Source organism: Hypoxylon fragiforme (assembly GCF_022984875.1).
Source record: "Hypoxylon fragiforme strain CBS 206.31 chromosome Unknown GGS25scaffold_6, whole genome shotgun sequence".
Classification (NCBI taxonomy): domain Eukaryota; kingdom Fungi; phylum Ascomycota; class Sordariomycetes; order Xylariales; family Hypoxylaceae; genus Hypoxylon; species Hypoxylon fragiforme.
Genome location: NW_026054761.1, coordinates 142,798 through 170,635, shown reverse-complemented (window position 1 = coordinate 170,635; position 27,838 = coordinate 142,798). Strand labels below are relative to the sequence as shown.

The 27,838-nt window shown below is 46.9% G+C and overlaps 10 protein-coding genes across 10 annotated transcripts; 8 read left to right on the top strand and 2 right to left on the bottom strand.

Moving 5' to 3' along the window:
- Positions 1-1,684: 1,684 nt before the first annotated feature.
- On the top strand, positions 1,685-4,196 carry GGS25DRAFT_493433 (RNA-binding domain-containing protein). The gene is made up of 4 exons (XM_049261259.1): positions 1,685-2,340; positions 2,660-2,954; positions 3,012-3,248; positions 3,301-4,196. The coding sequence occupies exons 1-4, from the start codon at positions 2,141-2,143 to the stop codon at positions 3,610-3,612; spliced, it is 1,044 nt and encodes a 347-aa protein (XP_049115247.1). The 5' UTR covers positions 1,685-2,140; the 3' UTR covers positions 3,613-4,196.
- Positions 4,197-4,316: 120 nt separating this feature from the next.
- GGS25DRAFT_493429 (ArfGap-domain-containing protein) lies at positions 4,317-6,572 on the top strand. The gene is made up of 3 exons (XM_049261258.1): positions 4,317-4,673; positions 4,801-5,601; positions 5,658-6,572. Exons 1-3 carry the CDS (start codon positions 4,626-4,628, stop codon positions 5,955-5,957), a joined length of 1,149 nt encoding a protein of 382 aa, XP_049115246.1. The 5' UTR covers positions 4,317-4,625; the 3' UTR covers positions 5,958-6,572.
- Positions 6,573-8,414, top strand: GGS25DRAFT_493425 (electron transfer flavoprotein, beta subunit). Its single transcript, XM_049261257.1, has 4 exons — positions 6,573-6,664; positions 6,728-6,784; positions 6,963-7,608; positions 7,689-8,414. Exons 2-4 carry the CDS (start codon positions 6,734-6,736, stop codon positions 7,769-7,771), a joined length of 780 nt encoding a protein of 259 aa, XP_049115245.1. The 5' UTR covers positions 6,573-6,664; positions 6,728-6,733; the 3' UTR covers positions 7,772-8,414.
- An 897-nt stretch (positions 8,415-9,311) lies between these two features.
- Positions 9,312-10,815, top strand: GGS25DRAFT_514575 (small subunit of carbamoyl phosphate synthase; the record flags this gene model as incomplete). Its single annotated transcript, XM_049263003.1, has 3 exons — positions 9,312-9,512; positions 9,566-10,520; positions 10,589-10,815. The coding sequence occupies 3 exons, from the start codon at positions 9,312-9,314 to the stop codon at positions 10,813-10,815; spliced, it is 1,383 nt and encodes a 460-aa protein (XP_049115244.1).
- Positions 10,816-11,355: 540 nt separating this feature from the next.
- GGS25DRAFT_493420 (uncharacterized protein) lies at positions 11,356-14,478 on the bottom strand. The gene has a single exon (XM_049261256.1). It carries the CDS (start codon positions 13,919-13,921, stop codon positions 12,011-12,013), a length of 1,911 nt encoding a protein of 636 aa, XP_049115243.1. The 5' UTR covers positions 13,922-14,478; the 3' UTR covers positions 11,356-12,010.
- A 253-nt stretch (positions 14,479-14,731) lies between these two features.
- On the top strand, positions 14,732-16,964 carry GGS25DRAFT_493416 (uncharacterized protein). The gene is made up of 2 exons (XM_049261255.1): positions 14,732-15,941; positions 16,044-16,964. Exons 1-2 carry the CDS (start codon positions 15,326-15,328, stop codon positions 16,619-16,621), a joined length of 1,194 nt encoding a protein of 397 aa, XP_049115242.1. The 5' UTR covers positions 14,732-15,325; the 3' UTR covers positions 16,622-16,964.
- A 105-nt stretch (positions 16,965-17,069) lies between these two features.
- On the top strand, positions 17,070-19,790 carry GGS25DRAFT_493414 (radical SAM superfamily-domain-containing protein). Its single transcript, XM_049261254.1, has 2 exons — positions 17,070-17,255; positions 17,327-19,790. The coding sequence occupies exons 1-2, from the start codon at positions 17,204-17,206 to the stop codon at positions 19,630-19,632; spliced, it is 2,358 nt and encodes a 785-aa protein (XP_049115241.1). The 5' UTR covers positions 17,070-17,203; the 3' UTR covers positions 19,633-19,790.
- Positions 19,791-20,153: 363 nt separating this feature from the next.
- On the bottom strand, positions 20,154-22,011 carry GGS25DRAFT_493412 (mitochondrial outer membrane translocase complex, subunit Tom20 domain-containing protein). Its single transcript, XM_049261253.1, has 4 exons — positions 21,585-22,011; positions 21,134-21,379; positions 20,919-21,019; positions 20,154-20,846 (listed from the first exon to the last, which is right to left on the bottom strand). Exons 1-4 carry the CDS (start codon positions 21,643-21,645, stop codon positions 20,739-20,741), a joined length of 516 nt encoding a protein of 171 aa, XP_049115240.1. The 5' UTR covers positions 21,646-22,011; the 3' UTR covers positions 20,154-20,738.
- A 196-nt stretch (positions 22,012-22,207) lies between these two features.
- On the top strand, positions 22,208-24,847 carry GGS25DRAFT_308481 (Cullin repeat-like-containing domain protein). Its single transcript, XM_049257704.1, has 3 exons — positions 22,208-22,743; positions 22,805-24,303; positions 24,375-24,847. The coding sequence occupies exons 1-3, from the start codon at positions 22,540-22,542 to the stop codon at positions 24,718-24,720; spliced, it is 2,049 nt and encodes a 682-aa protein (XP_049115239.1). The 5' UTR covers positions 22,208-22,539; the 3' UTR covers positions 24,721-24,847.
- Positions 24,848-25,178: 331 nt separating this feature from the next.
- Positions 25,179-27,745, top strand: GGS25DRAFT_493408 (Metallo-dependent phosphatase). The gene is made up of 7 exons (XM_049261252.1): positions 25,179-25,961; positions 26,070-26,111; positions 26,167-26,272; positions 26,335-26,868; positions 26,942-27,014; positions 27,070-27,119; positions 27,175-27,745. Exons 1-7 carry the CDS (start codon positions 25,803-25,805, stop codon positions 27,195-27,197), a joined length of 987 nt encoding a protein of 328 aa, XP_049115238.1. The 5' UTR covers positions 25,179-25,802; the 3' UTR covers positions 27,198-27,745.
- Positions 27,746-27,838: the final 93 nt, after the last annotated feature.

Here is a 27,838-nt window from a genome sequence, read left to right as displayed (position 1 = left end):
TTTCAAGGTTCTTTCTTTTCAAGCTTCCAGAATGTGTCGGCCGATTGTGACTTGGCTGTTTGGTTGTAACTTGTTGGGGCACGAGGAAGGCTAACCTGGCTACAGCCTGGCTAACTAGTAACTAACTTGTCAATGACAATGAGAAATTGTTCCAATGTGACTCATTCTTTCCTTTGACAATCCTTTCAATGCTAGCAATTGCACAATAGAGACGGGCGACTACCGTAGTACCTAGTGATGTACAATACATACATGTATTGAATACATGTAGTTATTGAATTGTTATTTCAATTATGATTTCTCACATTTTACATATTTTAGCTGACAAAGAAAGACGCGTGGTGCAAGCATTGAGATAGCGCAATTTGCTGTTTTCAATGCATGTCGACCTTTTCTGCAGCATCCAATTTCGACAATCCAGATGTCCCAAGCACGTTCCTACTAGGTAAACTTGATCTAGATGATAATTAGTACCAGGTTTAATGTTCCTTTCGGCGCCTGAGCGCTATAATTCAGATGTTCCTGACACTTCCAAGGTTGATAACGTATAGTTGTATGCCTACCTGCCTGTTTAAGCCTTGTCAAGTACATATGATATCTGCCTACGGGAATGATCATGATCATGACCATGACAGATGCATCTAATATCTTTAGGTACATAACTATATCAATCTCATATACTAGGTCCTGGGTAGATATCTAGAATGCTAGCGTAGTATGTTCCTGAGGTGACAGACAGGCGGTACATACCTACATACTTACACTTCGATGTTCAATGTTATTTACGTGTATTATACAGATAAATGCGGTGTCACCGCCTTCAATATTGAGAGGACTCCGTGTCAATAATAAGGTTGTGACCAATGGAATAGTTCCTTACAATACCTAAGGTACTACTATATGATACTTAGGCATGTTCTATGCCGAGTGAATACTAAATAGATTAAAATATTGACAGAGGCTACTATCTATACTATATATAGTGCCTATTAAGTAGAATATTACCATATGTAAATGTGAATGTATGATGTTTGATTCACTGGAAAGCATTATGTGCACTGTTTTATATAGAAATCCTAATCATTTCCCACAGTCTGTACATGCACCGTTTATTTACGTCGTAGTTAGTTGGCAAGTGCGGATTGCATGCCTTACAGGTGTAGATGGACTTTTTTTTTTCTTTTTTTTTCTTTTTTTGAAAATGATTTTTTCCCTAATAAGTTAAAGAAGGCAAGAACAACAGTGAATTCAGTAGAATCAGCAGGTCCATTCAACTATTTTACCATTTAATACCATTCAGCAATTCACGCTCTTTCACCTTTGGATCTGCCAATCTACACCTCTTTCCCTGCCAATAATCTTTACTGTATCATATGGTTCCTGGAACCCACTTAACATCCTTTCACCACACACCGTCTTTCAACCATCTTTCATCACACAATCACAGATAATTAATTCGCTTGTACATTATCCTTCACTTCAATTATTCAACACAGTAACGAAAGGTATGCAACTCTTCCCTTCCTGATATAAATCTAATGCAAAATCTCTCCTATCAATATTATTTTCCTTGCACCTGCACATAACATTACCTGAACTGGACTGAACCTCTCAATACCTGGTATTACCTTCCCGTACTGATCATAATAGGTACCTTCCTTCATCCACGCTTCACGCAGTTAACGACAATTAGACAATTACGACAAGGTACGTTTATTCCACACATGTGCACCTACCCACTTCCCAACCCACTTTTTACATTTCTTACGTGATTGGCCCATGCACTCCTGCCAAGCCCCATCATATGCACTTCCCCCACACCTGCCGTAATTCTATTATTTTCCGCGACCCACACAAGAAACAACAACCCTTAAAAAATTCTGGCCGCGTCTGAACATCTGGTCTCTCTTCCATTTCTTCCTCACACCTCTCAAATCTCATCAATCTCAAGCTCGTTGTGTTGCAACTCAACTCCAAACCCAACTCTTTCAATCTTCTCTAGGGCACGTAGCCACCCTATTCCTCCCCCGAAATTGTTCAAGAGTTCAATACTGAACCTAAACCCGAACGCTTTTAACGTCTACCATTACCTCGATCAACCTACCTCCAACTAATCTCCCAACCAGAACCATCCTTCGCAATGGCTGCCCCCGTGGAGAAAGTTGCGGACGCTGTCAATGACGTTACCAATGCTCTGAGCAATGCCTCAATCACTGAAAAGGACGATGCCAAGGATGCTGTCCATGCCAGTGCCGCCGAGGGTCGCCGTCTCTATATCGGCAACCTCGCATATGCGACAACCGAGGGGGAGTTGAAGGAATTCTTCAAGGGTTACCTTGTGTAAGTTTGACATCTATTTCTTCTAACATGTGGACATCCTGTGGCAATTTGGCCAACAAATATGTGATGGGTTGCCTGCTTGTTGACTCATTCCCCGTTCAATTTCCTTGTCCTACTTAGCCTTGCACTGTTTCGTCGAGCTCTTTGCTACTTCATTCCAGCAGTATATTGGCTACAAACAATTGTCCTAGCACCATTGGGTACAGTTTTCTATCGGTACCTAGGTCTATTGAGAGTCTAGCCCACTCTATATCCTTGACCGCTACACCTAATAAATGTTCTTCCGATTGAATATGCACTAATCATTATCCCTGTCTAGTGAATCCGTCTCCATTCCCAAGAATCCCCGCACCGATCGTCCCGTTGGCTATGCCTTCGTCGATCTCTCCACCCCGACCGAGGCTGAGCGTGCCATTGGTGAGCTGTCCGGCAAGGAAATTCTCGACCGCAAGGTCTCTGTTCAGCTTGCCCGCACTCCTCAGCCAGCTGGTGAGAAGGCTGAAGGAGCCACCAACGGTGAAGCCGGTGGTGAAGGATCTCGACGCCGTGCTTCTGGACGTGGCCGTGGACGCGGTCGCGGTCGTGCTGGTCGCGCTGGACGTGGCGGCCGAGCCGTATGTTGAACCCTCATGCCTATATGCGTTGACAACATAGCTAACAATATGACTTAGGAGGGTGGCAAAGATGATGCCCAAACTACCGAGGGAGCCGCGAACACCGCCGCTGCCCCCGATTCCGCTGAGGTTCTACCATTAACCGACATCACCAATAAGACGGACACTGACAGAAATGAGAAGAAAAAGGGACCTGCTCGTGAACGACGTGAGCGTGGACCGCCTGCTGACGGAATCCCCTCAAAGAACAAGGTTATGGTCGCCAACCTACCCTACGACCTGACTGAGGAGAAGGTAAGCTAAGTTATGCCAAAGTGTACTGAATTACCCGTTAACTATTGTACAGCTCAAGGAACTCTTCAACGACTACCAGCCGTCTTCGGCCAAGATTGCTCTCCGTCCCATTCCCCGCTTCATGATCAAGAAGCTTCAAGCTCGTGGTGAGCCCCGCAAGGGCCGTGGCTTCGGCTTTGTTACCCTGGCCTCGGAGGAGCTTCAGCAGAAGGCTGTTGCTGAGATGAACGGCAAGGAGATTGAGGGTCGGGAGATCGCCGTCAAGGTCGCCATTGACAGCCCGGACAAGACCGATGAGGAGGCTAACATCCCTCATGAGGCCGAGGCCAATGGCCAGGAAGCGGCTCCTGCTGCCGCCGCTTAGATTTCGGTCTAAGCTTTTCTGGACGACGGCACAAGTCCCAAGTATGATGAGAGAATGAATGCAACCAATCATTCATTACCTACTATTACGAAAATATCCTATATGCTTGTGCCTCAGTCTACTTGGACCTAATGAATGATGGGAATTTTTACTTGCTCCTTTAACCATAGATACGAACACACAAAGCAGTAGCAGATGTGGTCTCGAATTTTGTCAGGAGCATATGCTTTGTGGCATTTGCATTTCTGGCGAAGGTCTTGATCATGATGCTACAGTTTTACGAATGATTTTTGTCCAAGACCTCATGAGCATTTTCACGGGTTGTACACTAGGTGGACACCAGGAGGGGATGGTTAGGGAGGACGCGGAAAAGTTCTGGAGCTCAGAATTGATATGATTGATATGAAGAACACGATGCTTTTTTGTGACGTTATTTTCTTGTGACGTCTGCTATGTAATTGTTTGTGATTGAGATGTGTAGACCACTAACTAAGTACTAGGTATTATTACTGTAGGTAACAACTTGAAATCTTGAAGGTTAACTAACTACATATACCTACATATGTAGGTTAGTACATATTAAACTACTAGGTATTACATAACTGTCCATGAGATGCATTAAGAGTGGTGGCACGTGACTATGCTAATTTGAACAAATCAAATCTAGATGCCCTTCTCTCTCCAAGAAATAAAGAGGGCTAAAAGTTCTGATACGGCTAGTGTGGAGAATGAGACTTGGCATCCCATAACTATCCCTTGAATATTATTTTCAACTTACATAGTTACAAGTTATAATTAGTCTATTTTTTATTTATTTAACATTTACCAACGTGTCTCATCCCTGACATTCAATTTGTCTTCTACCCTGTCGCCTGTCGCCTGTCGCCCATTGCCCATTGCCTTTCTGGCCCCTTACTTTTGAGGGCATTTGTTTAACTTAGGCATTCATCACTTAATACCTACTTAACTTACTTATCCTGTTATTCTTGTCGGCGCAAGAATTCAAATTCACCATGACATCAAAAGCCATGTGGGAGGTCGATCCGGAGACCAGATCCAAGGTGCGCATCTCCAATCTCCATTTTAACTTCATACTATCGAAGAATCCTGGATAGGATATAGCGCAGTTACCCATTGGCCGATTTTATCGAGTGATTGCTGGTTTACTGACTCGCATCATATTCTCAGCTTTTGTCCATCCAAAAAACCAATAACAACAATGTCTGCTGCGATTGCAATGCGCCGAACCCCCAATGGGCGTCTCCCAAATTCGGCGTCTTCATTTGTCTTTCATGCGCCGGTGTCCATCGAGGTCTCGGTGTCCACATCTCCTTCGTTCGCTCCGTCACCATGGACGCCTTCAAACAGGCCGAGATCGAACGTATGCGACTAGGCGGTAACCAAGGATGGCGATCCTTCTTTGAGCAGCATGACGATACCAAAATGCTGGGCATCAGCTGGGACGATGCTACCATTGCGGAGCGATATAGTGGCGAAGTAGGCGAGGAGTGGAAAGAGAGGCTAAGCGCCAAGGTAGAAGGCAAAGAATACGTCCCCGGCGAGCGGAAGACCACACCGAAGAGCGCACCGAGGCCCACCGCTGGTACCGCAAAGCCAAACCCTAAGCAGGCCAGCAGGACGGGAACACCATTGCAGGGCGTGGCGACCAGCGGAAGCCGAACGGCAAGTCCTAGCCGACCGGGCGTCAAGGCTAAAGTAGATGACGAGTACTTTGCGCGGTTAGGAAAAGAGAATGCCTCTAGAGCGGAACACTTGCCACCCAGCCAGGGAGGCAAGTATGCAGGCTTCGGAAATACTCCCATGCCTGCCAACAACAGTGGCGGCGGCGCTGGGATCTTGCCGGATTTCGCAGAGGTGCAGAAAGATCCCGTGGCGGCACTGACAAAAGGGTTCGGTTGGTTCACAACAACAGTAACTAAGACAGCGAAGGGAATCAACGACGATTTCATTCAGCCCACGGCCAAGCAGGTGAGTCGCACAGCAGAGCGAGAGTAATACAAGTTGCTAACTATGAATATGAGCAGATCGCAGAATCCGAGTTTGCGGCGCAAGCCAGAGCGACGGCCGGCAATGTGGGAAAAGCAGCACAAGCAGGCGCGATGACGGCGCAAGAACGCCTCAACCGATTCGTGGAGGGGTCTGACGGGCGGGGGCGAGCCCCCATAGACGAGAGCAAGAAGGCATTCTGGGACGACCTTTCAGCTATGGCTGATCAACGACACGGCACGGGCCCCAAGTACAGCTCCATCGGTACTTCGGCTATGGGAAAGGGCGGTACTAAGAACTCGCCAGCCAAGAAGGATGATGAGTGGGACGACTGGTAATGAATGATAGACGAATGAGGGGATGAGCTTGGGTGGCTAGCTAGTTAGCTAGATGAGGTGCAGTTATTGTTCTAGATGATAGAGAGACAGAGAGAGACGATGCCATGCTGTATAACTAGGTGGGTAGATGGAGTTCTGGGTAGCGTAGGCAGGTGTACTTTCAGGCGTCTTGAAACACCTTCACCTTGGGGTACAATAATGTGCAAGCACGCGTAGACCCGACTAGTGCGGGCATGACGTTCTACAAAGAGCTGTACTTTGGCCTACATAAATAATACTGATATGACTGGGAATTTTGAGGTCCTAGGTTGTTGCTTTTTCGTGATGCCCCTTACTTTATTGGTTTTACCCCTTCTTTTTAAGTGGCAATAAAGACTATGGCTCGTAACTTTCCAATGGATATTAGACTTGATATAACGTAGACCCTGTTATTCTACCCAACACTACTAGTAAGTATATGAAAATAAGTAGGTACTGTATATTAGTTGTCGGTATAATAAAGGAGTACGTAGTAGTTTATGAACAGAGGGGTGTCACGTGTAAGGGGGGGAAGTAGTGGGGAGTTTTAGTTTCCTTAGAAACATTTTGGATTTGGCCGAGGTTTTTTTTATTTGCTCGGCTATCGCCGGTCTCGGTCGCGGTTTTTCCTGCGTCATTCTTTTCATTACGTGTGGTACAGTAGCTGTTTAACCTTTCTTTTTCTGTCTGTCCGTCTCTCCTCCTATATAATTCATTTACTCAAAGCCAACCAGCTTGCTTGCTTGCTGTAGGTCGCCATGTCTGCACTACGCATTCTTGTACCCATCAAGCGGGTCATTGACTATGCGGTGAGTATGCATCAATTACACTGTTTTGTTGCTTTTAATCCTTTTTTTTTTTCTTTTTTCTTTTTGCTTAGGGCAGGGTCAAGGTCAAGGTTAAGGAAGAGAGAGAGAGAGAGAGAGAGAGAGAGAGAGAGAGAGAGAGAGAGTGGCTAACGAACGAAATTTGTCCAACGCGATATAGGTCAAGCCGCGCGTCAACAAGGCGCAGACGGGTGTCGAGATAGCGGGCGTCAAGCACTCGATGAACCCGTTCGACGAGCTGTCGGTAGAAGAAGCGGTGCGGATCCGGGACGAGGACCGGGCCCCGGGGGGCGTCGAGGACATCTGCGTGATCACGGCGGGGCCGGGAAAGGCGGCGGACGTGCTGCGGACGGCGATGGCGATGGGGGCGGACCGCGCGATCCACGTCGAGGTGAAGGAGTGGGTGGAGCAGCTCGAGCCGCTGAGCGTCGCGAAGCTGCTGCGCACGACCGTCGATGTCGAGAAGAGCAACCTCGTCATACTGGGGAAGCAGAGCATCGACGACGACTCCGCCCAGACGGGCCAGATGCTCGCGGGCTTGTTGGGCTGGCCGCAGGCGACGCAGGCGAGTAAGGTCACGTTTGGCGAGAATGATACAGTGGAGGTCACGAAGGAGGTCGATGGCGGTGTGGAGACGGTCCGCGCGAAGCTGCCGATGGTTATCACGACGGATCTCCGCCTCAATGAGCCCCGCTACGCGAGCTTGCCCAATATCATGAAGGCGAAGAAGAAGCCGCTTGTTAAGCTGGCGTTGAGTGATCTGGGCATTGCGAATGAGAGGCGGTTGAAGATTCTCAAAGTTGAGGGTATGTCTTTTTTCTTTTCTTTCTATCCCTTGTAGTTAGTGTGTATATGGAAGGGTATATGCTGACTTTTTAAACTACAGAGCCGCCGCCGAGACAAGGGGGTGGCAAGGTTGAAGATGTGGATGGCCTGATCTCAAAGTTGAAGGAGCTGGGTGCGTTATAATGATCGCCTCAGTTTAGGGGACTGAGCTGTCTCTCTACCTCGCCACATGGCAAATCAACAGAGGTCAATTTCATGTGTCCATGCAGAAGATGGAGCAATGGGCATTGAATATATGGCTAATGGCTAAGGCTTGCCTACCTAAAAGGGGGCAGGAAACCGCCAAGTGAACAAACTTCACAGAATACACAGAATACAATACACAGCCAATGGTTATAAACCCTTTTCAATTTTGAAGTATCTATAGATATATGGTTCAACACTACCTAGGGCACCTATGTCAGATCTCCTGCATGTTGGGTAGTAGTTGGCCCTTCACCTCATGCCAAGCATCCTCAATATTACCCAATGTGTACCACCTAAGAAAAAAAGGGGTTCTTGTTGCCATTGGCCTATTAGGTATTTACTGAGGTAGTGTTGAGCCTGTTGTTATATGCCTGGGAGTGAGTGTATGTTGTTGCAATGTTTGCATATGGATACCACTGAGACTGTGACTGAGTAGTTGGTTAGGTATTGTACCTACATATGTACCTATTAGACCTGTAGCAGAAAAGTCACTAGGTGCCTAGGCCGAAAACGGCCTTTTAACCTTTTCTTTTTTTTTTCTTTTTTTCTTTTTTTCTTTTTCTCCTCTATCAAATCTATCGATACACATGATAGAGATACACAACGCGTAACCAGATAATACAACAGTTCTAATTGGGTTTGTACAGTTAAAAAGAACGGGGTCGCATGCATGGATGGCCTAGCTTAAGTCTTTCGGAAACCAGTCGGATCGCACAACCTTGAAATCTTAAATTCCCCGCTAAGAAAACACCTTTTTTTTCTTGCTCCCTGCTTTTTTCTTCCTTACTTTGACTCTTTTTTTTGCACTATGGACATGTATTGTCATGTATTGTACTATCTAGTATCTACCCTAACTTAGTGCCTTCTTTACTAAAATTCCTACTTAACGGTTTTCCCCATCCGCCTATCCAATTCTCTTATTTTTTATTCTTTATTTTTCATTTTTTATTATTTAACCCATTCTCTCGACAATTCTTGAAAAAGGTTGACTACTCTGACATCCACAATCCAATTGATCTTTTTCTATGTACCCTTGCCCATTCTGGTCCAATCTCTTCTACTAGCCCTTATGAACGGGCGCTCGTCAGTCTTCACTTCACAGGTATGTATGCTTTTGCACGATGACCTCATTCTTCATGTCCCCCCTTATGAAAATATCCATTGGATACTAAAAAGAAAAAGAAAAATGCCACATCTCCTTTCATATCCTCTCATAACTAAGCCTACATATAAATCACAATTACTATCCACCTATCTCTTGCCATCACTATCCTATCTACCACCTTAGTCATGCCTCTTGCTAACACGTTATCGTTGCAGGATTATATCTCTGGTTTGTCTATCAATGAACTGACTCACCGCCTGCAAAAAAAAAAACTAACCGTTATCCAGACCACTTGTGGCGGGCTCTATCCGCTTGAGGAGGCCATTGAATAACCCCTTAGCTTCAACTTTTACCTTATACCCCTTGAACGTCATGTTCTCACGACTTACCTTGAAGGCTGCGAAGCCCGCGGCACTCGGTGCTACCGGCCTCTTGCCGCGGGCCCGCTTCATCTCCACTACCTCCAGCCTTGCCTCCAAGGCTGCTCTAGGTAGCAAGGGCAGACAGATGCCCCAGACTCTATCTCGAGGCACAACCCCTGCCTCTGGAATGGAGGCCACACTTACTCTCAGGGTATGCCATTATACACCCAAAAGATTGTTACATGTATACTAACCATAATCAAGGATGGCCCCATTTTCCACGGAACGGCCTTCGGGGCTAACTCGAATATATCTGGCGAGGCCGTCTTTACCACTTCCCTTGTGGGTTACCCGGAGTCAATGACTGACCCCTCGTACCGTGGCCAAATTTTGGTCTTTACTCAGCCATTGATTGGAAATTACGGTGTCCCGGCCCCCCTGCGTGACCAATGGAACCTTTTGAGACACTTCGAATCCCCCCACATCCAATGCGCTGGAATTGTGGTGGCCGATGTTGCTGAGAAGTACAGTCATTGGACTGCTGTGGAGAGCTTGGGCGATTGGTGTGCTCGAGAGGGCATTCCTGCTATTTCGGGTGTTGATACTCGTGCTATCGTCACTCACCTCCGGGAGGAAGGTTCCTCCCTTGCCAGGATCTCGGTCGGTGATGAATACGATGCAGACGAGGACGAGAGTTTCGTCGACCCCGGCCAAATCAACCTGGTCAAGCGAGTCAGCACTAAAGCTCCCTTTGTGGTGGAAGCCCACAACCCGAAGTATCACATTGCTTTGCTTGACTGCGGTGTGAAGGAGAACATTCTCCGGAGCTTAGTGAGCCGCGGAGCCAGCGTCACTGTTTTCCCTTACGACTTCAAGATCCAGAAGGTCGCCGACAACTTTGATGGTGTATTCATTTCCAACGGCCCTGGTGATCCGACTCATTGTCAGTCTACTGTGCACAACCTGAGAGTCCTGATGGAGACTTCTCAGGTGCCCATTATGGGTATTTGCCTCGGTCACCAACTTCTAGCTCTGGCGACTGGCGCTCAAACCATCAAGTTGAAGTATGGTAACCGGGCACACAACATCCCGGCCTTGGATTTGACTACCGGGCAATGCCATATTACGAGCCAGAACCACGGCTATGCCGTTGACGCGGGTACTCTATCATCTGACTGGACAGAGTACTTCGTCAACCTCAACGATGGTAGTAACGAAGGTAAGCTTTCCCTTCCCTCGCCCTACAATTAAAAATTAGTAGCAACATGACTAACATAAGATTCGTAGGTATGCGTCACGTATCCCGGCCAATCTTTTCAACCCAATTCCACCCAGAGGCTCGAGGTGGTCCCATGGACAGTGCCTATCTGTTTGATAAGTACATTGAGGATGTGATGGCCTTCAAGTCCTGCCAGGCTGTCTACAAGGACAACCGCCCATCGCAGTTCATGCTTGATATCCTCAGCAAAGAACGTGTTGGCGTCCAGCCAGAGCCTTTGGCCAGTGCCGCCTAGAGAGACTTGCTATCTTATACAACTCATAAAAAGCATTGTTGGTTTGAATATACTGGGCAAAATGAGTTAGTAAACCGATTGATATGGAATTTTAGCAAATAGAAAAAAAAAGTTCTGATTGATATACAACCATGAGATCTCTGTTCATGCTGTCTTGAAGTGACTGAACAGTGCCTATACAACTGTACCTACCTTAATATTGCGATGTAACCATATTATTGGTCAAAAGGCCGCGAGGAAACCTTTTGATGATATAGGATTGTGCAATAACCCTCGTTACCAGGGATCTAAGAATCGTGATGAAATAGGGGGTGTAGCAGTCGTAGTACATACATGTACCTAGGTTAGTTAGTTCGTTTGCCCACCCAAGACGTTCAATAGGACTCAATTAGTTATGGGCCTAACCTAGATATCAATATAGAGGCGAGTAGGTGTCTAACCTAGGCTACCTACGTAAGCACCTAAACATTGAACATAACCAAGTATTCATATGTATGTACCTAATCACTCTCTCAAGGAAATTATCGAAGATGGGTCTGGGTATTCATTAAACTAACCTAGGTAGGTACCTATAGCTAGCAAGCAAGCAGTTGGGATGATTGAAAACTCAACTCACTCACTCACTCACTCACTCACTCGTTCTCGTTCGATGAGTTCCAATTCGATCCCACCCATTCCACCTCCCTTTCCCACGAAACACGAAGAAACAAGAATATTAAAGTAAGAGCAAAGTAGGAGCAAGTGGCATTCACCCACACAGAAAACAGTTGACAGCCTGGAGTTCGTTGATTTTTCAGTTATTAGTTTCTCGCGTATCGTGTCAACATACATCTCTTGCATTTTTTTGCCTACTCTACCTAACGAGAGGGGGAGGGGCATTTTCTTGATTATCTTGCATAGCTGGCTCTGCTTCGCGCCTCATGTAATGAAGGCCAAAGTTTTGCCGTTGGACCGGGTATCCCATTTTCTTTTCCTTATACATGCGTCCTGCCCTTTTTTGTAAAAAATTTCTTCTCTTCTGGCCTTGAGGGATGATGCTGTGTCCATGTGGTGTTCTTTATACTCCGGTGAATGCCTTGAAAACTTTTCCTAGGTGCGTACGTTACGCACCAAAACATTCCGTGTACGTTTCACACTGATCTTCCGTGTTTCTCAATCGATCGACTCCGCCGTTTACCTTGTATCTATTCAACTGTTAGTAACGACTATAGCTTTCCCTTCCACTACCTCTGTTATCTCCACGTCGACCGTAATTGCGGTGACTTCCTCGATCATCTGCAAAGCGCAAGCGGCCATTGCCACCCGACGCGGAGGAATCTCCAGGACGGAACCGATCACCACCTCGTGGAACGCCGTGGTGAATAGGCATGCCTCCACGACGGTTTCTACCGCCTCCAGGACCTCGGCGGCCACGTCCTGGCTCACGTCCTGGACCGCGTCCCTGGCGCTCGCGTTCTCGGTGTGGTGGGCGGATAGCGAGGAAGACTTCGCGACCTCTATCAACAAATGTATCGCCGTTCTCGAAATAGTATCGATTGTAATCCTTGCCGAAGTCTCTCTCGAGGTCCTGGGTCTTCGCTGCTGCAATCGCGTCAAGCCGTCTTCTGACCAGTTCATCTGAGACAGGCTGGTATGTAATATTAGGGTAAGCGCGAGTTAGGATACCAGGTTGATCTGATGATGCTCCCATTCTAGCCGATTGGTGCATAGGCCCGCGGTTCGACTGAAAGCCGCGTGGTCCTGTGGGCGCGCCCTCGATGCCGGAGAAGGGTCGCGAAGGACCGGTAGGAATGGATCGATTTTGCTCAGGCTGAGGTTCCGCCGCTAGAGGGGCCTGCTTGAGGACAGGCGCTACACCATCAAATTCCTCGAGCTTTGCTTTCACATTACCGTGGCCATCGTTGTCATAGATGACTTCATAACGGTTAGTCGAGCTGCGCGCTCCGGTCGATGCCTGCTCCATATCAACCCATTCCGCAAAAAGCTCTGGCGGCATGAAGTCAACCGACAAAGCCTTGCGCAAGGTCTCAACTGGCCAAACGCGGTTGTGTAGTGCAGTACGTACCCGTGAGGCAGATGTGATGGTGTCAAACACTACAAATGCGTGTGTTCGAATAGAGTCAAGGTAGAAATCAACGATAGTATCATCTTTGATGGGAACGCCTACCGGTGTGGCGAGTGTCAGCAGGCGATCCTTGACTTCCTGCGGTCGCAAAGGTCGCATAAAATTCTTGATGTACAGAGCTCGCGTCGCAGGGTGAATGGATGGCTCCACATCTCTTTCTACTTCGGTGTCATGTTCTTCTAGGTGAGATTCATCTTTGCTGGGCTCCTCGCCGCGCGCCTCGGTGTTGTACATTACGATGTCTGCATCGGCTGTATGCCCGTTCTGGTCGCCCGCGTGAGTATCATCTCGCGGACTTAGCGGAGCAGCACCCTTGTCACGCTCGCCCACGTCTTTGACTGGGCTTTCAGCCTCAACACTCTTCATCTCGACTTCTGGGACAGCTTCCGTCGAGCTGTCTTTTCGTTCTTCTCGGGGCATCGGCTCATCAACTATCTCTGGAATGATTCTTGCAGCATGGTCTTCTTCGCTGTGCGGGTCATCTTGTCTAGCTCGCTTTCGCACCACTTCGTCGACAGAAGGGGCAGGGCTCAATGATGTTCGCTTGCGCTTTTGAGAATCCTGTATGACATCGGTAGGCTGTGCAAGTGTGTCATTAGAGGAAGAGGCGAGTAGGGATTGAGTCTGTTGAGTCTCGGTAACGGCAGGTGTAGCTACCGGTTCAATCGCTTCTTTGGGCAATTCATCGGGAAGAGTTTGTTCTCCGACCTCGGTATCTGATGCCTTTGCTAGAGTCTCTTGTTCCGGATGTTGTTCGCCGTTAGCATGTTGCGTATCCTGAGTATCCTGAGTATCCTGAGTATCTTGGCCCTCTTCAGTAGCTTTCTTCTCGTCCTCAGACTGAGAAGCAGGGGTTTCAGAATTTACAGCTTCCAATCGCGATACCAAATCAGCCTTCAGGCCATTTTGTGGTAGGCCAAGGCGTTTAAGCTCGGCCTTGAGGTCGACGACCTTGAGCTTGTTCCAGTCGGTAGTAGCCATTGTAAGTGACGAGACAAGATAGCTTTAGGAAAAAGTGCACATTGCTTCAATGAAGGGGAATAGGGGGGATAAGTAGTAAAGGGTGATTACAACGGGGGAGTGTAGTATTTGTGTAGTAGAATGGGTGGGTGTTGGGTAAAGAGTAAAGAGGTCGCGAATAAGGTCGCAAATAAGGTCGCGAGTGTCGTCGCGATATGTATGATGGGGGAAAGAGAAGGTAGATAGGTAGGTAGGTAGGTAGGTAGAGAATGAATAGAGAAAGAATAGAGAATGAATGAATAATGGGTATGTTTTCTTTTTCTTTTTGTTCAATAGTAAGAACTATGAGAAGCCAAATTAAGACTTCCAAAAATTCTGTACACTGTAAATGGAAAGGGATTGGGGATTGGGGATTATTTGGACAAAGATATTATTGACAGCGATGCGTAGGTCGGTGATCAAGAAGAGAGATAGTCAATCAGTGGTGGTAGTCTGGTAGGAGATTGGCAATGGGTATGTCATTGGGTTTGATTGCAGAGTTTAAAGTTGGGCGGCGCGTGATGTCGCGGTTTGTATCTAACAGCCCTGGATAAGTTTTTTTTTTTTTTTCTTCTCTTTCTTTTCTTTTTTTATGGAAAGAAAAAATCATAATTTCCAAGGTTCATAATTTCAGTGGATACCTACATCATTAATTGTGCCTTAGGTACATACAACATTTAATGAAACTGCACAATGTGTAAGTACCAGGTGCACCAACGTTCACTGTTATCCTACATACATATGTACATAATATTCTTCACCCAGACCTCGTTTGACTGGCAAGCCCCTAAACGTAGAAAAGTTCCATGTTAACTATATGTGACAACTTTCAAAGTTAGCAAAACACGTGGCGAGCCTTGCACCTATTCGATATTTATTTCTCAAAAGTGACCGCAAGCAACAGGTAGGAAATCATATAACAAACAGCATACATACGCCGGAAACGGTCTAATAACCTTGACTTTCACCATCTTCTTTCCATCTTTCTGCTTCTCTCTTTCACCCTTCGTCCTTATTGTATCTATTGTCTTCTACACTAGGTACATACCTAGGGCTCGTTAATTCTCCAATCTCGACTTACCTAGGAAAAAGTATTTGTATAATGTGAAAGGTAAAGATAGCGAAATTTGACGAGCCTCGTCAGTGCAATATCAGATCAGGTCCCCCCTAAACTGGTTTCGTCAGAGGACAATGAACTATCCATCCTTGTTCTCACCTCCTTCATCGCTGTGTAATAAATCCGACCATCTTGGTTCAAGCCAATAGATAATACCTTCAACAATTCACTCGCACCCATCACTCGCTACTTACTAGCACCTACTCTGCATCAAAATTCATAGAATATTCACAACACATAGTGGGACATAACACATCTAAATCTCCAATATGTCTAGCAATGACAACCTCGTTTCGTCTCGGAGACCAAATGGCCCATCTGCCAGTAATGTCACATTTCGTAACGCATCACATCGAAATAGGGTCATTGAAGGCCGTATCACCAAGCTCATGAAGTCAGCCAAGAACCTTACAAGAGGAAAGGAGAGTATAAGAGTGCCAGGATCAGTGCTTCCACCAGTTGACAGCGGAGAGGACCGGAGAGATGAAACGAACGAGCTGCCAGAAGAGCTTCTAGTTCCCAATGCCGAAGACATGTTGAATTACCTTCACAATATCGCAAGAGAATCGGCGGCAATGCATGAAGCGTCAATGCATGAAGCGTCAAGCGAAGATAGATCACGTAGCCCAACCATATATTCTTCTGCTACTCAAGAGACAAATACAGAATCCAATCCGGACTATGATCTAGACGACGGGTGGCGCTATGAACAAATTTATATTAATCAGATCTTAAAAGCGCGCGATGAATACACACTCATGCCGACTACTTGGAGAATGCATTTTCGGGGTGTTCCTCTACCGGACGGTCTGTTCTATGTCAAGACCCAGGCTGTAAGTGCTCGGCCAAGAATATATGCGCTTAATGATCGATTGGAGTATCAGGGTACGTTTTATTCAGCAGCAACCCCCCTCCCCTTTTCCCTTTTTCTTTTGTACCTTGATTATTCATTTTTACTCTAATGCTTATACGATTATGTATAATCAGGAGCCACCGCACTTCGCCGACTCATGGAGATTCATGGGCGCATTCGGGACCTCCGCAAAGATCAAAAAATACTTCCGGGTAACAAAGGCCGAATTGCCAGGCATATCACAAAAAGGCTTAGAGATGCCCTGCACTGGGCCGAGCTTGATGGGGGCTTCGCCGAATATTCACGCGCGCTCGCGTCGAACGTTACAATCTTGGAGGTGGACAACGTTGAAAGGCTAAAGATGGACACCCATATCCAAGAGCAAATGTCAGAGTTTGCTGCGGAATGGCGAGCAATACTCAGGGTTGTGCCCGAAAAGCAGAGGCCGGTAGCGCCGGTGTTGTTCGGGTTCGTCATCCTCAAGCATATCTTGTTCATCGTTACGTTGAACAGCAATGATCCGAAGGCCAAGTGTCATGTGCCATGCCAATTAAACTTATCGGAGAGAAACCAGCAACAGTGGAACGCATTGGCAATTATGGTTACCATCTGTTGGGCCCGAGACCTGTTCTTAGGCCTGGTGAAGAGCCTGCCCGTCCTTGACTTCAGTGGCCATGACAAGAATCCGGAGTCGAGTGACCCAGACGTTTAGTCGAGTGACCTAGACACTTAGTAGTCAATGGAGCAGTGGAGGAGGAAAGATGGACTGAAACGGGTTTCCTTTAGGTGAATGTTTCTACCTGGGTTATTTTCATTGGGATCGTTGTCTTTTTTTGGGGGCTCATCGTCTAATCCGAAAGTACCTCGCGATCCTCACGATATACCAGAAACGCAAAGCTGAGAGTGTTCAAGATTTCCATCGTGAGATGTCATCTATACATGGTACATAGATGTCAATGTAGAATCAGAATTGTATTGGTAGGAATATGAGATGCAACAATGAAAGCAGAGTGCTCCCCTGCTCCCTTGACTTACATAAGTTAAGGTTGTGGATCCTACGGTACAACTACACTAGTCAGGATATCTTATCGATAATCTGGGGTACTACATAATTGTGGGACTTCTTCGATTACCAAATTGCCCCTCTAAAATTTGTGATAGTCCAGCAAGAAATGCCCCGCCAATTTTCATCGTACTTAACTTGTGCAGTATTCTTTGAAGTTTGGCCTTCAATGTTGGAACTTTGACTTTTGACTTCCAAGGGAAGCAGTCAAGTCATCAAACCGGCCAAAAAATGACGAATATAACGGGGGGCTTTGGTGTAGACGCCGATAGAAGATTGAAGAGTGAGTCAACCTGGGAAACTATCATCATCTAATCTGAAGAAATGGTCGTTTTACTTATACTTATCTCTTAGCTATTCTCGAGCAATGGCACGACACCCGGTCCGTGATACTCACCGTGGCCGCCTGGGTTTTGCTGGGATCCTGGCTGTTTGTAAAAGCCTTGAGGAGAAGTAGAGCCAAGGAAGTTGATACTGGACCTTTGAAGCCTGTCCAACAAACTATAACGCCTATTGCAGTGGATCGTAGGAACACTTCAGAGGAGAAGCTAGATTTGCAAAAGGAAACCCCGAAAGGCGTCACTACCGGGCCGCGGCGCATCAAAGGCGAGCTACGGAAGCCAGACACTGCCATCAAAAACGGAGAACCCAATCAAGCACGGCGCATACAAATACTTGTGTTTTATTCGTCTCTAACGGGAAGTACTGAAAGAATTGTCAACAGTTTCGCCCATGATCTAGGAGTTTCATTGGGAGAGCAGGCCGACGACACCCAAGGAATTTTCCTGAAGCCTATTGTACTAGACCTAGCGCAAGTGGATTACGACGAATACTTCATCAGCGCCCCAAAACAAACCGACGCCAATGTGCAACTAGATTACTTCTATCTCATATTACTACCGAGCTACAATATCGACTCAATCAATGACAATCTCCTCGAACATCTAAAGGAAACCCATCATGACTTTAGGATCGATACTGCACCTCTGTCGGGTGTATCAGGGTATTCGGTGTTTGGTTTAGGCGACCGAGAGGGCTGGCCTACCGAGGATGAAGGGTTCTGTTTCCAGGCAAAGGAACTGGACAAATGGATGGCCAAACTCACAGGCCGCAAGAGAGCCTTCCCCTTAGGTATGACGGATACGAAACGAGACCTTAACGAGAGACTGGCCGAATGGACGGATGGTGTGAAGGACACGTTGAAACTTCTTGCGCGTACCGGATCACTAGGAGAGGGGGTTGCGGGTAGTGGTGATGCTGTTGAAAGTGATGATGAGTATGGATCTGGGGAAGAGGATGACGGAGAAGTCGTTATTGACGAATCATTCACTACGACAAAACCGAAAAGGGGGAAATCTGGGAATCTTGAAGACGTTGAAGATCTAGGTAGGATCATGAAGGCGTCTCAACCCGGATCCGAAAAATCGAGCAAGTCCGCACCAATTGCTGTGGATTTTACCACATACAACAAATCGACCACCAAGAAAGTACCATTCCAGCCTATTAAGGAGATGGTACCCAAAAACTCACCCACATATGCATCATTAACTAAACAAGGTTACTCCATTGTTGGCTCACACTCAGGGGTTAAGATCTGTAGGTGGACCAAGTCTGCGCTCCGGGGCCGTGGCTCTTGTTATAAGTTCTCGTTTTATGGCATCGCCTCGCACCAATGTATGGAGACGACGCCGTCTTTGTCCTGTTCTAACAAATGTGTCTTTTGCTGGCGGCACGGAACTAACCCCGTGGGAACTACTTGGCGATGGGTTGTCGACCCACCCGAGATGATTTTTGACGGCGTCAAGACTGGCCATTACAAAAAGATCAAGATGTTACGCGGCATCCCCGGCGTCAGGGCCGAACGATTCGCGGAGGCAATGCGAATACGGCATTGCGCCCTGAGTTTGGTTGGCGAGCCCATTTTCTACCCCCATATCAACGAATTTCTTGCGCTATTACACGGCGAACGCATATCGTCATTCCTAGTTTGCAACGCGCAGCACCCAGACCAGCTTGCGGCCCTAAAAGCCGTCACACAGTTGTACGTCTCGATTGACGCTAGCAACAAGGAGTCGTTGCGGAAAATCGATCGCCCACTACACCGCGACTTCTGGGAGCGCTTCCAGCGGTGCTTAGACATCCTGCGAGAGAAGCGGCTCAAGCAGCGTACCGTCTTTCGATTAACGCTCGTTAAGGGCTTTAATGTGGAAGATGAAGTGGAGGGATACGCTGACCTTGTCGAGCGCGGACTGCCGTGCTTCGTTGAGATCAAGGGCGTCACATACTGCGGTACTTCTAGCAGTGCCGGAGCCGGTCTTAGCATGGCCAACGTGCCCTTCTACGCCGAGGTCACCGAGTTCGTGACTGCGCTGGATCAAAAGCTTAAGGACCGTGGCTTGGCGTACGGCATCGCGGCCGAACATGCCCACAGCTGCTGCGTGCTCATCGCAAGCGAGCGGTTCAAGGTAGATGGGAAGTGGCACACGCGGATAGACTACGAGCGCTTCTTCGAGCTGCTCGAGGAACGCGGCGCCGATGGCGACTGGACCCCCGAGGAATACATGGGACCCGAGACGCCGGAGTGGGCCACTTGGGGAAATGGCGGGTTTGACCCCCGGGATCAAAGGGTGGATCGGAAGGGTAGGGCGATTGAAACTTAAGGAACGGACTTTGTACTATTGTGCCATATTCAATACTAGGTAGTTGCATGGGTTGGCTGTACTTAGGTAGGGACTTAGCATATACCAACCACACATATACATATACATACCTATACATCTGAAGCAATTTTGGAACTGGGACTTAAGACTGGCAAACAGTACGCAGTTTATAATGATCCATATCATATTCATTTGTCTATGCCCGGCCACCATTCATGATCGGTCGTGATATAAGCGTTGCGTGAGGATAGGGGGGAGGTTTTTCTTTTAAAACAGAACAGAAAAAAAAAACAACGATGTAGAAAAATACACAGGTAGGTAAGGCGCTATTATACATATAGGCGTGTTTACCCATCAGCCCGCCTGCCGTCCCACGTTACATACATGTATCGTACATAGTACAGTACAGTACATATATACCCCTGGTCTGGTATGGTATGCTATCTAGTAGGTAGTAGGAAATCGATCGGCGGAACAGCTTACAAGGAGAGAAAAGGGGGAAAAGGGGGGGGGGGGGGGGGGGGAGGGGGATGATGGTAATACGACTAGGCTAGGCTAGGCTGGGCCGAAAGATAGGGGCATATATGATACATGGATGGAAGCTATTATTATCTTTGTCTCTTTTCTTTCTTTGTCTATGCTCTCTCTCCTTTCTTCTCTACTGACACATCACTCCATAGAGGTAGAGAGGGAGAGAGAAAGAAAGAAGTGAAGAGGAGAAGAAAAAATCGATCGTACATCACCATCGCATCGCGTAAGATGGAGGAGGCTTCTCTTCTTGTTTTGGGGATTAGAGAGGGGGTTTGATTCCATTATATCAAAGCTTGCGTGATCGTTCGATTAATCAATCAAGCAAGCAATCAAATCAGATCAATCCCGAGGTAGTGGTAGTGGCAGTGGTAGTGGCAGTGGTAATGGTGGGTAGTGGAAGCCTTCCCCTGTTTCGCCAAGACATGTGCTGTTTTCTTTCTTCGTGAGGTAAGTAGAGTGGAGGAGAGAGGGCAACGGGGGGAAAATCGTTAAAAAGTTTGATTAGGAATAGAAGGCGAGTAGGTATTTACTACTTCTACTACTATTATCCTATTCCTATTCCTAGGTACCTCTGCCTAGTCCAGACCCGCGGAGGGCAGATCTGAAATGTTAGGACCGCCGCCGGAGCCGAGGTCTAGGTTCTTGTCGTATGCGATCATCTCAGCGAGGATGTCAAGAACGCGCTGTTGGGTGTGTGCGAAATTAGTGAAGTGCTCTTTTTTTCAGGCTGGAAGATACGCTGCTTTCTTTCTTACCTTATCCACGGTCTTATCATAAATAGCGATTAGATCGCCGGGCGTTGGGTATACCTTAAGCGCCTTGTAGAATGCTAATGCGGCTTCTACCGTTTGGGAAGCTATAGATTTCGCATCGTGTTAGCGCTCCTTTGTTCTTCCCGTCCACTATAGCCCTCCAAGTGTAGGCATGCTACTCCTCCCACACCATACGATGGATAATACTGGGGACTTACGATCCGCAGCTAGCAGCTCGCCCTTCTGAACGTGGTCCATGAAGAATTGCTCCTTCTCATTTACACCAGTGGGGAAGCCTTCTTCGGCAGCTTGCTGGACAACATGTTGGATATCCTGCTTCTTTTGCTTGGTCATGGCAACAACTTCTTCCTTTTCAGCGCGCGCTTGTCGTCGCTCTTCTCGTCGCAAGTTTCGTCGGAAGTTGGGGTCTGCGCGTCTTTGGTGGTCAAAGTATAGGACATATGCTGTACAGGAGAGATAGAGAGAGAGAAGGTTAGCTTGGCGACTCGACGAGAAGAGCGCTTAAACGACGACGAGGGGAAACAGCAGCGGCAGCAGCAACAAGCCATAAGAAGGAATGTAGATAGGTATAGCTTCTACATATCCTCGTCGCTGCTTGAATTGGGTTTGTATACTGGAAATTAAGAGGGCAAATGCTGGCTGGCGTACCTAGGAGACCTGTCGCAGCTGTCGCCGCTGATATCGACACTACTGTACTCGTCTGGACCATTGCGAAGGATTTGAAAGAGAAGAGAGAGTGATAAATGGAGGGGTAATTCGGTAAACCGATGAAGGGGAGATCACTATGTGAAACAGAATATGTGACAATAAGTGATGATAGAAGTAGTTTTCGGTAGTGTAAAGAGTATGCGATGCAAGTTTATGGAAGCTCGGTAAAATTGCTTCTTCAGATATGATATTTACATTCAATGATAGGAAGGTAAAGTCAAGTATTAAAGTGTAGCCTTTCGTAATATTTTTTTTTAATGCAGCTAGCTTGACTTTGACGTGCACACACATAGGTGCAATACATAACTACCTAGTAGTAGCCTTGTACAAGTACATACTTGAACCACCCCACCCAATTAGACTCAATCCCCTGCAAGTTACTAAGTAACTACATAGTAACTACATTGAATCGCTTCACAATTGATGAATGTTCACATCCCTTCAATCGCGCTAAGGTTTGATGGGCGTTAGCGTTATCCGCTATGAAATAAATCCGGCCGGGCATCGATATAAGCATAACACTCTCCTCATTGAATTGAAACTTGAAGCAATTGAAGGTCTGTGCGTAACATTATGTAGAAAGGCATAGCCACTTCCTTGTTCCATGCTCCGTGGCTCCTCCTCAAACTGTGAACCTCGATCCTCTCCATGTTCAAGGTTTCCAACATCGTGAACGTTACGCCGATGGGGGTAAGGTCTATTATTCTACACGTTGCTTGTTTATCCTGAATTACTAGCCTTGCTAGTCTCATCTCTGTTGGCTTAATCTTTACTACTACTAAATAATTCAATTCAAGTCATAAGCCATACTTGCTACTCTCTTGACTTTCTTAACTTTCTTAACCCTCTTGACCCTCTTGACCCTCTTGACTCTATCCAATCCCAAGACCTCGGCATGTCTGAAGAAAGGAGCAAGATATCCCTTCGTAGTGGTCCTAAGAGGAAAGGCCGCCCTACCATCAGTGCCCCTCGCCAGATCTCCGAGCCTATTCCAAACGATGGAAATGGTGTTCCAATTGTTCGTGGTACCGGTGCGAGAGTAGGGGTTGACAATCCTCTGCCACCAAAGCAACGCCCACCCCCTTCAGCTGGTGGGAAAGTAAGCTACATATCTCATATTACCTACAGCCTGACCTATTCCTAATATCCCCCCCTCTTAGACTAGCGACCTGGTTAAACGAAGATACTCAACCCGATTCAATAATCTCCCTAGTGACTTCGACCCGAATGCTCCGCCCGTTCCTGCAGTGCCCAACTTCGATATCTCAAGATACGACCAACCACCACGCTCGCGACAGCCTCCGTCTCGCGATGGAGCTGCGCCTGGTGGTTCGGTTAGGGGCGCCCCGCCAACTGTTGATGCAAAGGCACTCAGAGATCCGAGGCTCGTCCCTGATCAATACGTTGCCAATATCTTGAGCGAGGCCACTGAAGATGAGATACGCGATTATGAAACTGCTCTACGAAAGTTGAAGAATAGGGCATCGGCAGATCTACAACAGAACGTCTATCAGAATCGGGCACAGTTTATCAAAATAAGCAAGGAAGCCGAGAAGCTGAAGTCTGAAATGCGCACTTTGCGCAATTTATTCAAAGAGCTTGCCACCAATACGAATGCGTTGAGAGCCTCCTCTGGTAGCCACAATACCTCCGTGGGTGGAGACTTTGCGACAACATTGAGCAAAAAGGACAGACGCAGCTCCGTAGCAGATAGGACGGCCCTTTGGAACGCTCAGATGCAGGCTCTCTACAAGAACGTTGAAGGTTCTCAGAAGTTTTTACCTAACTCTATGGGTAGACATATTGTCCAGAATGCTGGGGCCTGGATTGAGTTAGATAATGCTACATACAAATCTCGACGGTCTACACAACTGATCCTCCTCAACGATCATCTTCTCATCGCTTCGAGGAAGAAACGTAAGACAGACAACCCGAATGACACACGGGCCCCCGTTACGAAGCTTGTTGCGGATCGTTGCTGGCCGTTGTTGGATATTGAAGTCGTCGACATGGCTGCAACCACTGAATCGTTTAGTGGCAGGAATAAACTTGCAGATGCTATCATGGTGCGAGGAGTAGGACAGGAATCTTTTATCTATCGGACAGAGAAACCCGAGGACCCCGAGAAGACGGCCTTGATGTTGAATATCCGAAAGGCAGTGGAGGAACTGCGCAAGAACTTGCAGTCCGAGATGGAGGCCAATAACAAGGCCAAGGAGACCATCAACTACTTCGCTTCCCGAGATCCAGGCCTATTGCAAAAGACAGAATTACTGGAGACTCTCTCCGACATTAAGGACATGCTGATAGAAGTAGATGGGAAACAGCAGAACCTGCGCTGGGTTGAGGGCCAGATGGACGAGCTCGACATCGACATAGCTCTCCAACGATTCGAGCTATCAGTGGACCGCGTCGAGAAGATGCAGAAGCTCTCTCGTGGGCTCAAGAACAATGTCATTGCCCAAGACTTCATCGATTTCAAAGTCGACGAGCGATGCACAAGGCTCGCTGCACTGATCATACGAGAACTCATCGATGCGCATAGCCAGCCACTAAAGGCAAAGCGTAACGTCGAATGGCTTAATAGGCTTGGTTTCGAGGATCGTGCACGAGAGGCGTACCTTAAGGCGCGCAGCGGCCTAATTCAAAAACGGTCTAGGTATGTCACGAGCTAATTCTACAGACTTAAATGTAGGCTGCTTGATAGATGGTAACTAACTCTATGGGCAGACAATGCATCTTTCAGGGCGATCTACACCTGTATATTTGGCAGATCTCGTTCGTCTATTTCAGTATTATTAGGAACACAGTGAGCTGTTTCCAGAGCTGCTTTCCTCAGACGATGATGAGCGCGTGTGTGAAGTGGGCCAAAGAAGAGGTAGACGCATTCAACGTGATCTTAGCTAGGCAGCTGAGCAGCACGGAGAAGGATGGTGTTGTATGGGAGCAGTGCATGGACAGGGCCAAGACCCATGCTAAGATGCTGGAAGAAGTTCATCTAGATTTCCGAGATCTGGTGGGTAGAATACCCCAGGGTACGAAAGCTAGTGAGGCCGTTGGTCTTGGATTGACGTAGTAGTATTATGCATATATATCACATGGCATGATCCTACAATGACTTGTACGTACATAGTAACTTTGAACCATACATTTACATGATTATATGTATCCAATTCAGAAATATAAACATTCAATGTTGAATATTTCAAGTCAATATTATTATGATAGTATGTATGTACGTACTAAATCCAGGGGATGCATGTATGAGTTTGGAATGCACTTGGAGAGTATTTACACGTGAAGAATATGTACTAGGTATGCATATATGTAACTAAGAAGGTAGTTATTTATATGTACTACCCCCCGTTCCCCATACCAACATTGAACTTGAAATACATACATGAAATGCACATGTACCTAGTAGTTATGTTGTACCTTCATTAGAAGTTGTTCAATGCTCCTCAGTGTACTTTATAGGTACATGATTAGTTAAATTAGCAAGGAAAATTCCCACTACATTCCTACCATAATACCTTGTATTCGCCCATGACCCTTCTAGGCTCTTGCAATTCCATTATCTTCATACAAACACCAATCGACCTTTTGTTATCTTCTCTTTTTCCATTTCTTCCTTTTTTTTTGTGAACTTGATGACCAAAAAAGCAAAAGAAAAAAGCACAAGAATCAGACGAAGCTCACTGATCAACAATTATTTTGTATCTTAATCTTCTCTCTCTCTTTTTTTTTTTTTTTTTACCTCTTTTTACTTTTTGGCCTTTTCTCTTTCTAAAAGAATCGCGACGATACCCTTCCCTCTTATTAGAGGCTCTTTACTACTAACATACTCCATACTCCATACTACTACCACCTGCATACTGTACAAACTTAGCCCCACCCTCAAAATCTCCCACACCAAATCAAAAGACAGTTCAGTTGCTGCGCTTCTCTTCCCGCCAGCCTCAAACGTCATTCCGAGTCGACAATTTTCCTTTGCTCCTACTTTATCGATTCCTTTGACCTTCTCGAGACTATACGAAGAAACACGCATTATCCCTACCACCGCTACTACCACATAGGTATCTTTACTATACACGCCTCTAATATTAACAAAACAACACCGAACACCCCGCGACCCGACCTTGGTGCTCATTTGACACCATGGATACCAATATGGAGGATGTTGGGCGTGTTCCAGCCGAGTTAGCTCCCATGCCCCCCTCGGAGCCAACTACTGTTCCCACACTAGACGGCTGGATTGAGAGCTTGATGAACTGCAAGCAACTCGCCGAATCTGATGTTCAGCGACTCTGCGAGAAGGTAACCATCTCATCTATTTACTGCCGATTCGAGTTCGGGTTCCGTTTCAAGTACTCCGCTGGCGTATCCTAAATGAAATTTACTAATCAAATTATCTCATATTTCTAGGCTAGAGAGGTCCTACAAGAGGAGTCTAACGTTCAGCCGGTCGTATGTCGTTTTCGCCTTCCTCGCTATTCCCTCGCTTCTGCTAACGATTACCTAGAAATGTCCGGTAACGGTCTGTGGCGATATACATGGCCAGTTCCATGATTTGATGGAACTATTCAAGATCGGCGGCCCCAACCCCGATACCAACTACCTGTTTATGGGTATGTGATATTATGGCTAGCTAAAAGTTAATGATAGATACAGTTCCTGATTGTTGAAATAGGTGATTATGTTGACCGAGGATACTACTCCGTCGAGACGGTAACGCTTCTTGTCGCCCTCAAGATTCGATACCCCCAGCGCATCACCATCCTGCGCGGCAACCACGAATCTCGCCAGATTACCCAGGTCTATGGCTTCTACGACGAGTGCCTACGCAAGTACGGTAATGCCAACGTCTGGAAGTTCTTCACCGACCTCTTCGACTACCTTCCCCTAACCGCCCTCATTGATAACCAGATCTTTTGTCTTCACGGTGGTCTGTCTCCTAGTATCGATACTCTTGACAACATCAGAGCTCTCGACCGAATCCAGGAGGTACCCCATGAGGGACCCATGTGCGACTTGCTGTGGTCCGACCCCGATGACCGATGCGGTTGGGGCATCAGCCCCCGTGGTGCCGGTTACACTTTCGGGCAGGATATTTCCGAGGCGTTCAACCACAATAATGGACTCACACTTATCGCACGAGCCCATCAATTGGTTATGGAGGGATACAACTGGTCACAAGATAGGAACGTGGTTACCATCTTTTCTGGTGAGTACACTGTACCCCTGAACTCTTAATCCCTATCTTGCCCTAAAGTGAGCCACCTACTAATAATCTCTAGCACCAAACTACTGTTACCGATGCGGTAACCAAGCCGCCATCATGGAGATCGATGAGCACCTGAAGTACACCTTGTGAGTTAGCGCGTGCCCTTTGTAATGAGATACACATGCTTACATTCTTTTACAGCTTACAGTTTGACCCATGTCCACGTGCTGGTGAGCCAATGGTTTCCCGACGTAAGTTCCTTTAAATGCCCTATTCGTATGACATCAATACTGATTGTTACCGCAGGCACGCCGGATTATTTCCTCTAAGCGGCCCGTCCATCTTGGTGCTGCGCTTGGGGGTTACGAGGACCCAAACCTTGAAGATCTCTGGGAGTTACGTTGAGCCTAGATCCACACACCATTGCCATTACCGAAAGTCAAAAAGGGTGGTCTATGTACATGGCCGCATCACAAGCAGTAATTATGAGTATTGTGACCTGTCAGCAGCATCGAAAGTCAACAATGGCTTTTTATGATGCTGGTCCCTGCTTTGTGTAGCCAAGGAAGAAAGGAGGAGGGGCCTAGCACCAAGGGTGATATGTTCCTCGCCCTGACGTTGTCGTCGTCGATGCCCATATTGGTGTGGGCGAGACAGTTTTTTGAGACAACCAATGCAGAGTAGTTGCCAAAGCATGAGATTTCGAGATGTGAAAGAGGCCCAGTCTCTTTATAATAATGTGGTGAATATTTTGCCTCCTTCGACAGTGATAATGATACTACAGACAGAAGGGCATCTCTTTTGTTGCGACTAGCAGGTACTCGGTAGGAATAGTATTTCTAGAGAGGTAATAAACGAATGGGTGAACTTGCCTGCCTACTAGGTTTTCCCAAGTGGGAGACTTAACAAAAATATAGGCTGAGTGAGATACAATGCCCATCACATCGATGAGGTAGGTAGTGTAAAAGTA

Coding starts and splice junctions, on each gene's coding strand:
- GGS25DRAFT_493433 (XM_049261259.1), top strand. CDS start 2,141: ATGGCTGCCCCCGTGGAGAAAGTTGCGGACGCTGTCAATGACGTTACC. Junction 2,341..2,659: donor TTCTTCAAGGGTTACCTTGT/GTAAGTTTGACA, acceptor ATCCCTGTCTAG/TGAATCCGTCTCCATTCCCA. Junction 2,955..3,011: donor CTGGACGTGGCGGCCGAGCC/GTATGTTGAACC, acceptor AATATGACTTAG/GAGGGTGGCAAAGATGATGC.
- GGS25DRAFT_493429 (XM_049261258.1), top strand. CDS start 4,626: ATGACATCAAAAGCCATGTGGGAGGTCGATCCGGAGACCAGATCCAAG. Junction 4,674..4,800: donor ATCCGGAGACCAGATCCAAG/GTGCGCATCTCC, acceptor TCATATTCTCAG/CTTTTGTCCATCCAAAAAAC. Junction 5,602..5,657: donor TTCAGCCCACGGCCAAGCAG/GTGAGTCGCACA, acceptor GAATATGAGCAG/ATCGCAGAATCCGAGTTTGC.
- GGS25DRAFT_493425 (XM_049261257.1), top strand. CDS start 6,734: ATGTCTGCACTACGCATTCTTGTACCCATCAAGCGGGTCATTGACTAT. Junction 6,785..6,962: donor AGCGGGTCATTGACTATGCG/GTGAGTATGCAT, acceptor AACGCGATATAG/GTCAAGCCGCGCGTCAACAA. Junction 7,609..7,688: donor GAAGATTCTCAAAGTTGAGG/GTATGTCTTTTT, acceptor TTTAAACTACAG/AGCCGCCGCCGAGACAAGGG.
- GGS25DRAFT_493420 (XM_049261256.1), bottom strand. CDS start 13,921: ATGGCTACTACCGACTGGAACAAGCTCAAGGTCGTCGACCTCAAGGCC.
- GGS25DRAFT_493416 (XM_049261255.1), top strand. CDS start 15,326: ATGTCTAGCAATGACAACCTCGTTTCGTCTCGGAGACCAAATGGCCCA. Junction 15,942..16,043: donor TGATCGATTGGAGTATCAGG/GTACGTTTTATT, acceptor ATGTATAATCAG/GAGCCACCGCACTTCGCCGA.
- GGS25DRAFT_493414 (XM_049261254.1), top strand. CDS start 17,204: ATGACGAATATAACGGGGGGCTTTGGTGTAGACGCCGATAGAAGATTG. Junction 17,256..17,326: donor CGCCGATAGAAGATTGAAGA/GTGAGTCAACCT, acceptor CTTATCTCTTAG/CTATTCTCGAGCAATGGCAC.
- GGS25DRAFT_493412 (XM_049261253.1), bottom strand. CDS start 21,645: ATGGTCCAGACGAGTACAGTAGTGTCGATATCAGCGGCGACAGCTGCG. Junction 21,020..21,133: donor CGAGCTGCTAGCTGCGGATC/GTAAGTCCCCAG, acceptor CGAAATCTATAG/CTTCCCAAACGGTAGAAGCC. Junction 20,847..20,918: donor ATGATAAGACCGTGGATAAG/GTAAGAAAGAAA, acceptor CACACCCAACAG/CGCGTTCTTGACATCCTCGC.
- GGS25DRAFT_308481 (XM_049257704.1), top strand. CDS start 22,540: ATGTCTGAAGAAAGGAGCAAGATATCCCTTCGTAGTGGTCCTAAGAGG. Junction 22,744..22,804: donor CCCCTTCAGCTGGTGGGAAA/GTAAGCTACATA, acceptor CCCCCCTCTTAG/ACTAGCGACCTGGTTAAACG. Junction 24,304..24,374: donor CTAATTCAAAAACGGTCTAG/GTATGTCACGAG, acceptor CTCTATGGGCAG/ACAATGCATCTTTCAGGGCG.
- GGS25DRAFT_493408 (XM_049261252.1), top strand. CDS start 25,803: ATGGATACCAATATGGAGGATGTTGGGCGTGTTCCAGCCGAGTTAGCT. Junction 26,273..26,334: donor TACCAACTACCTGTTTATGG/GTATGTGATATT, acceptor TTGTTGAAATAG/GTGATTATGTTGACCGAGGA. Junction 27,015..27,069: donor GAGCACCTGAAGTACACCTT/GTGAGTTAGCGC, acceptor ATTCTTTTACAG/CTTACAGTTTGACCCATGTC.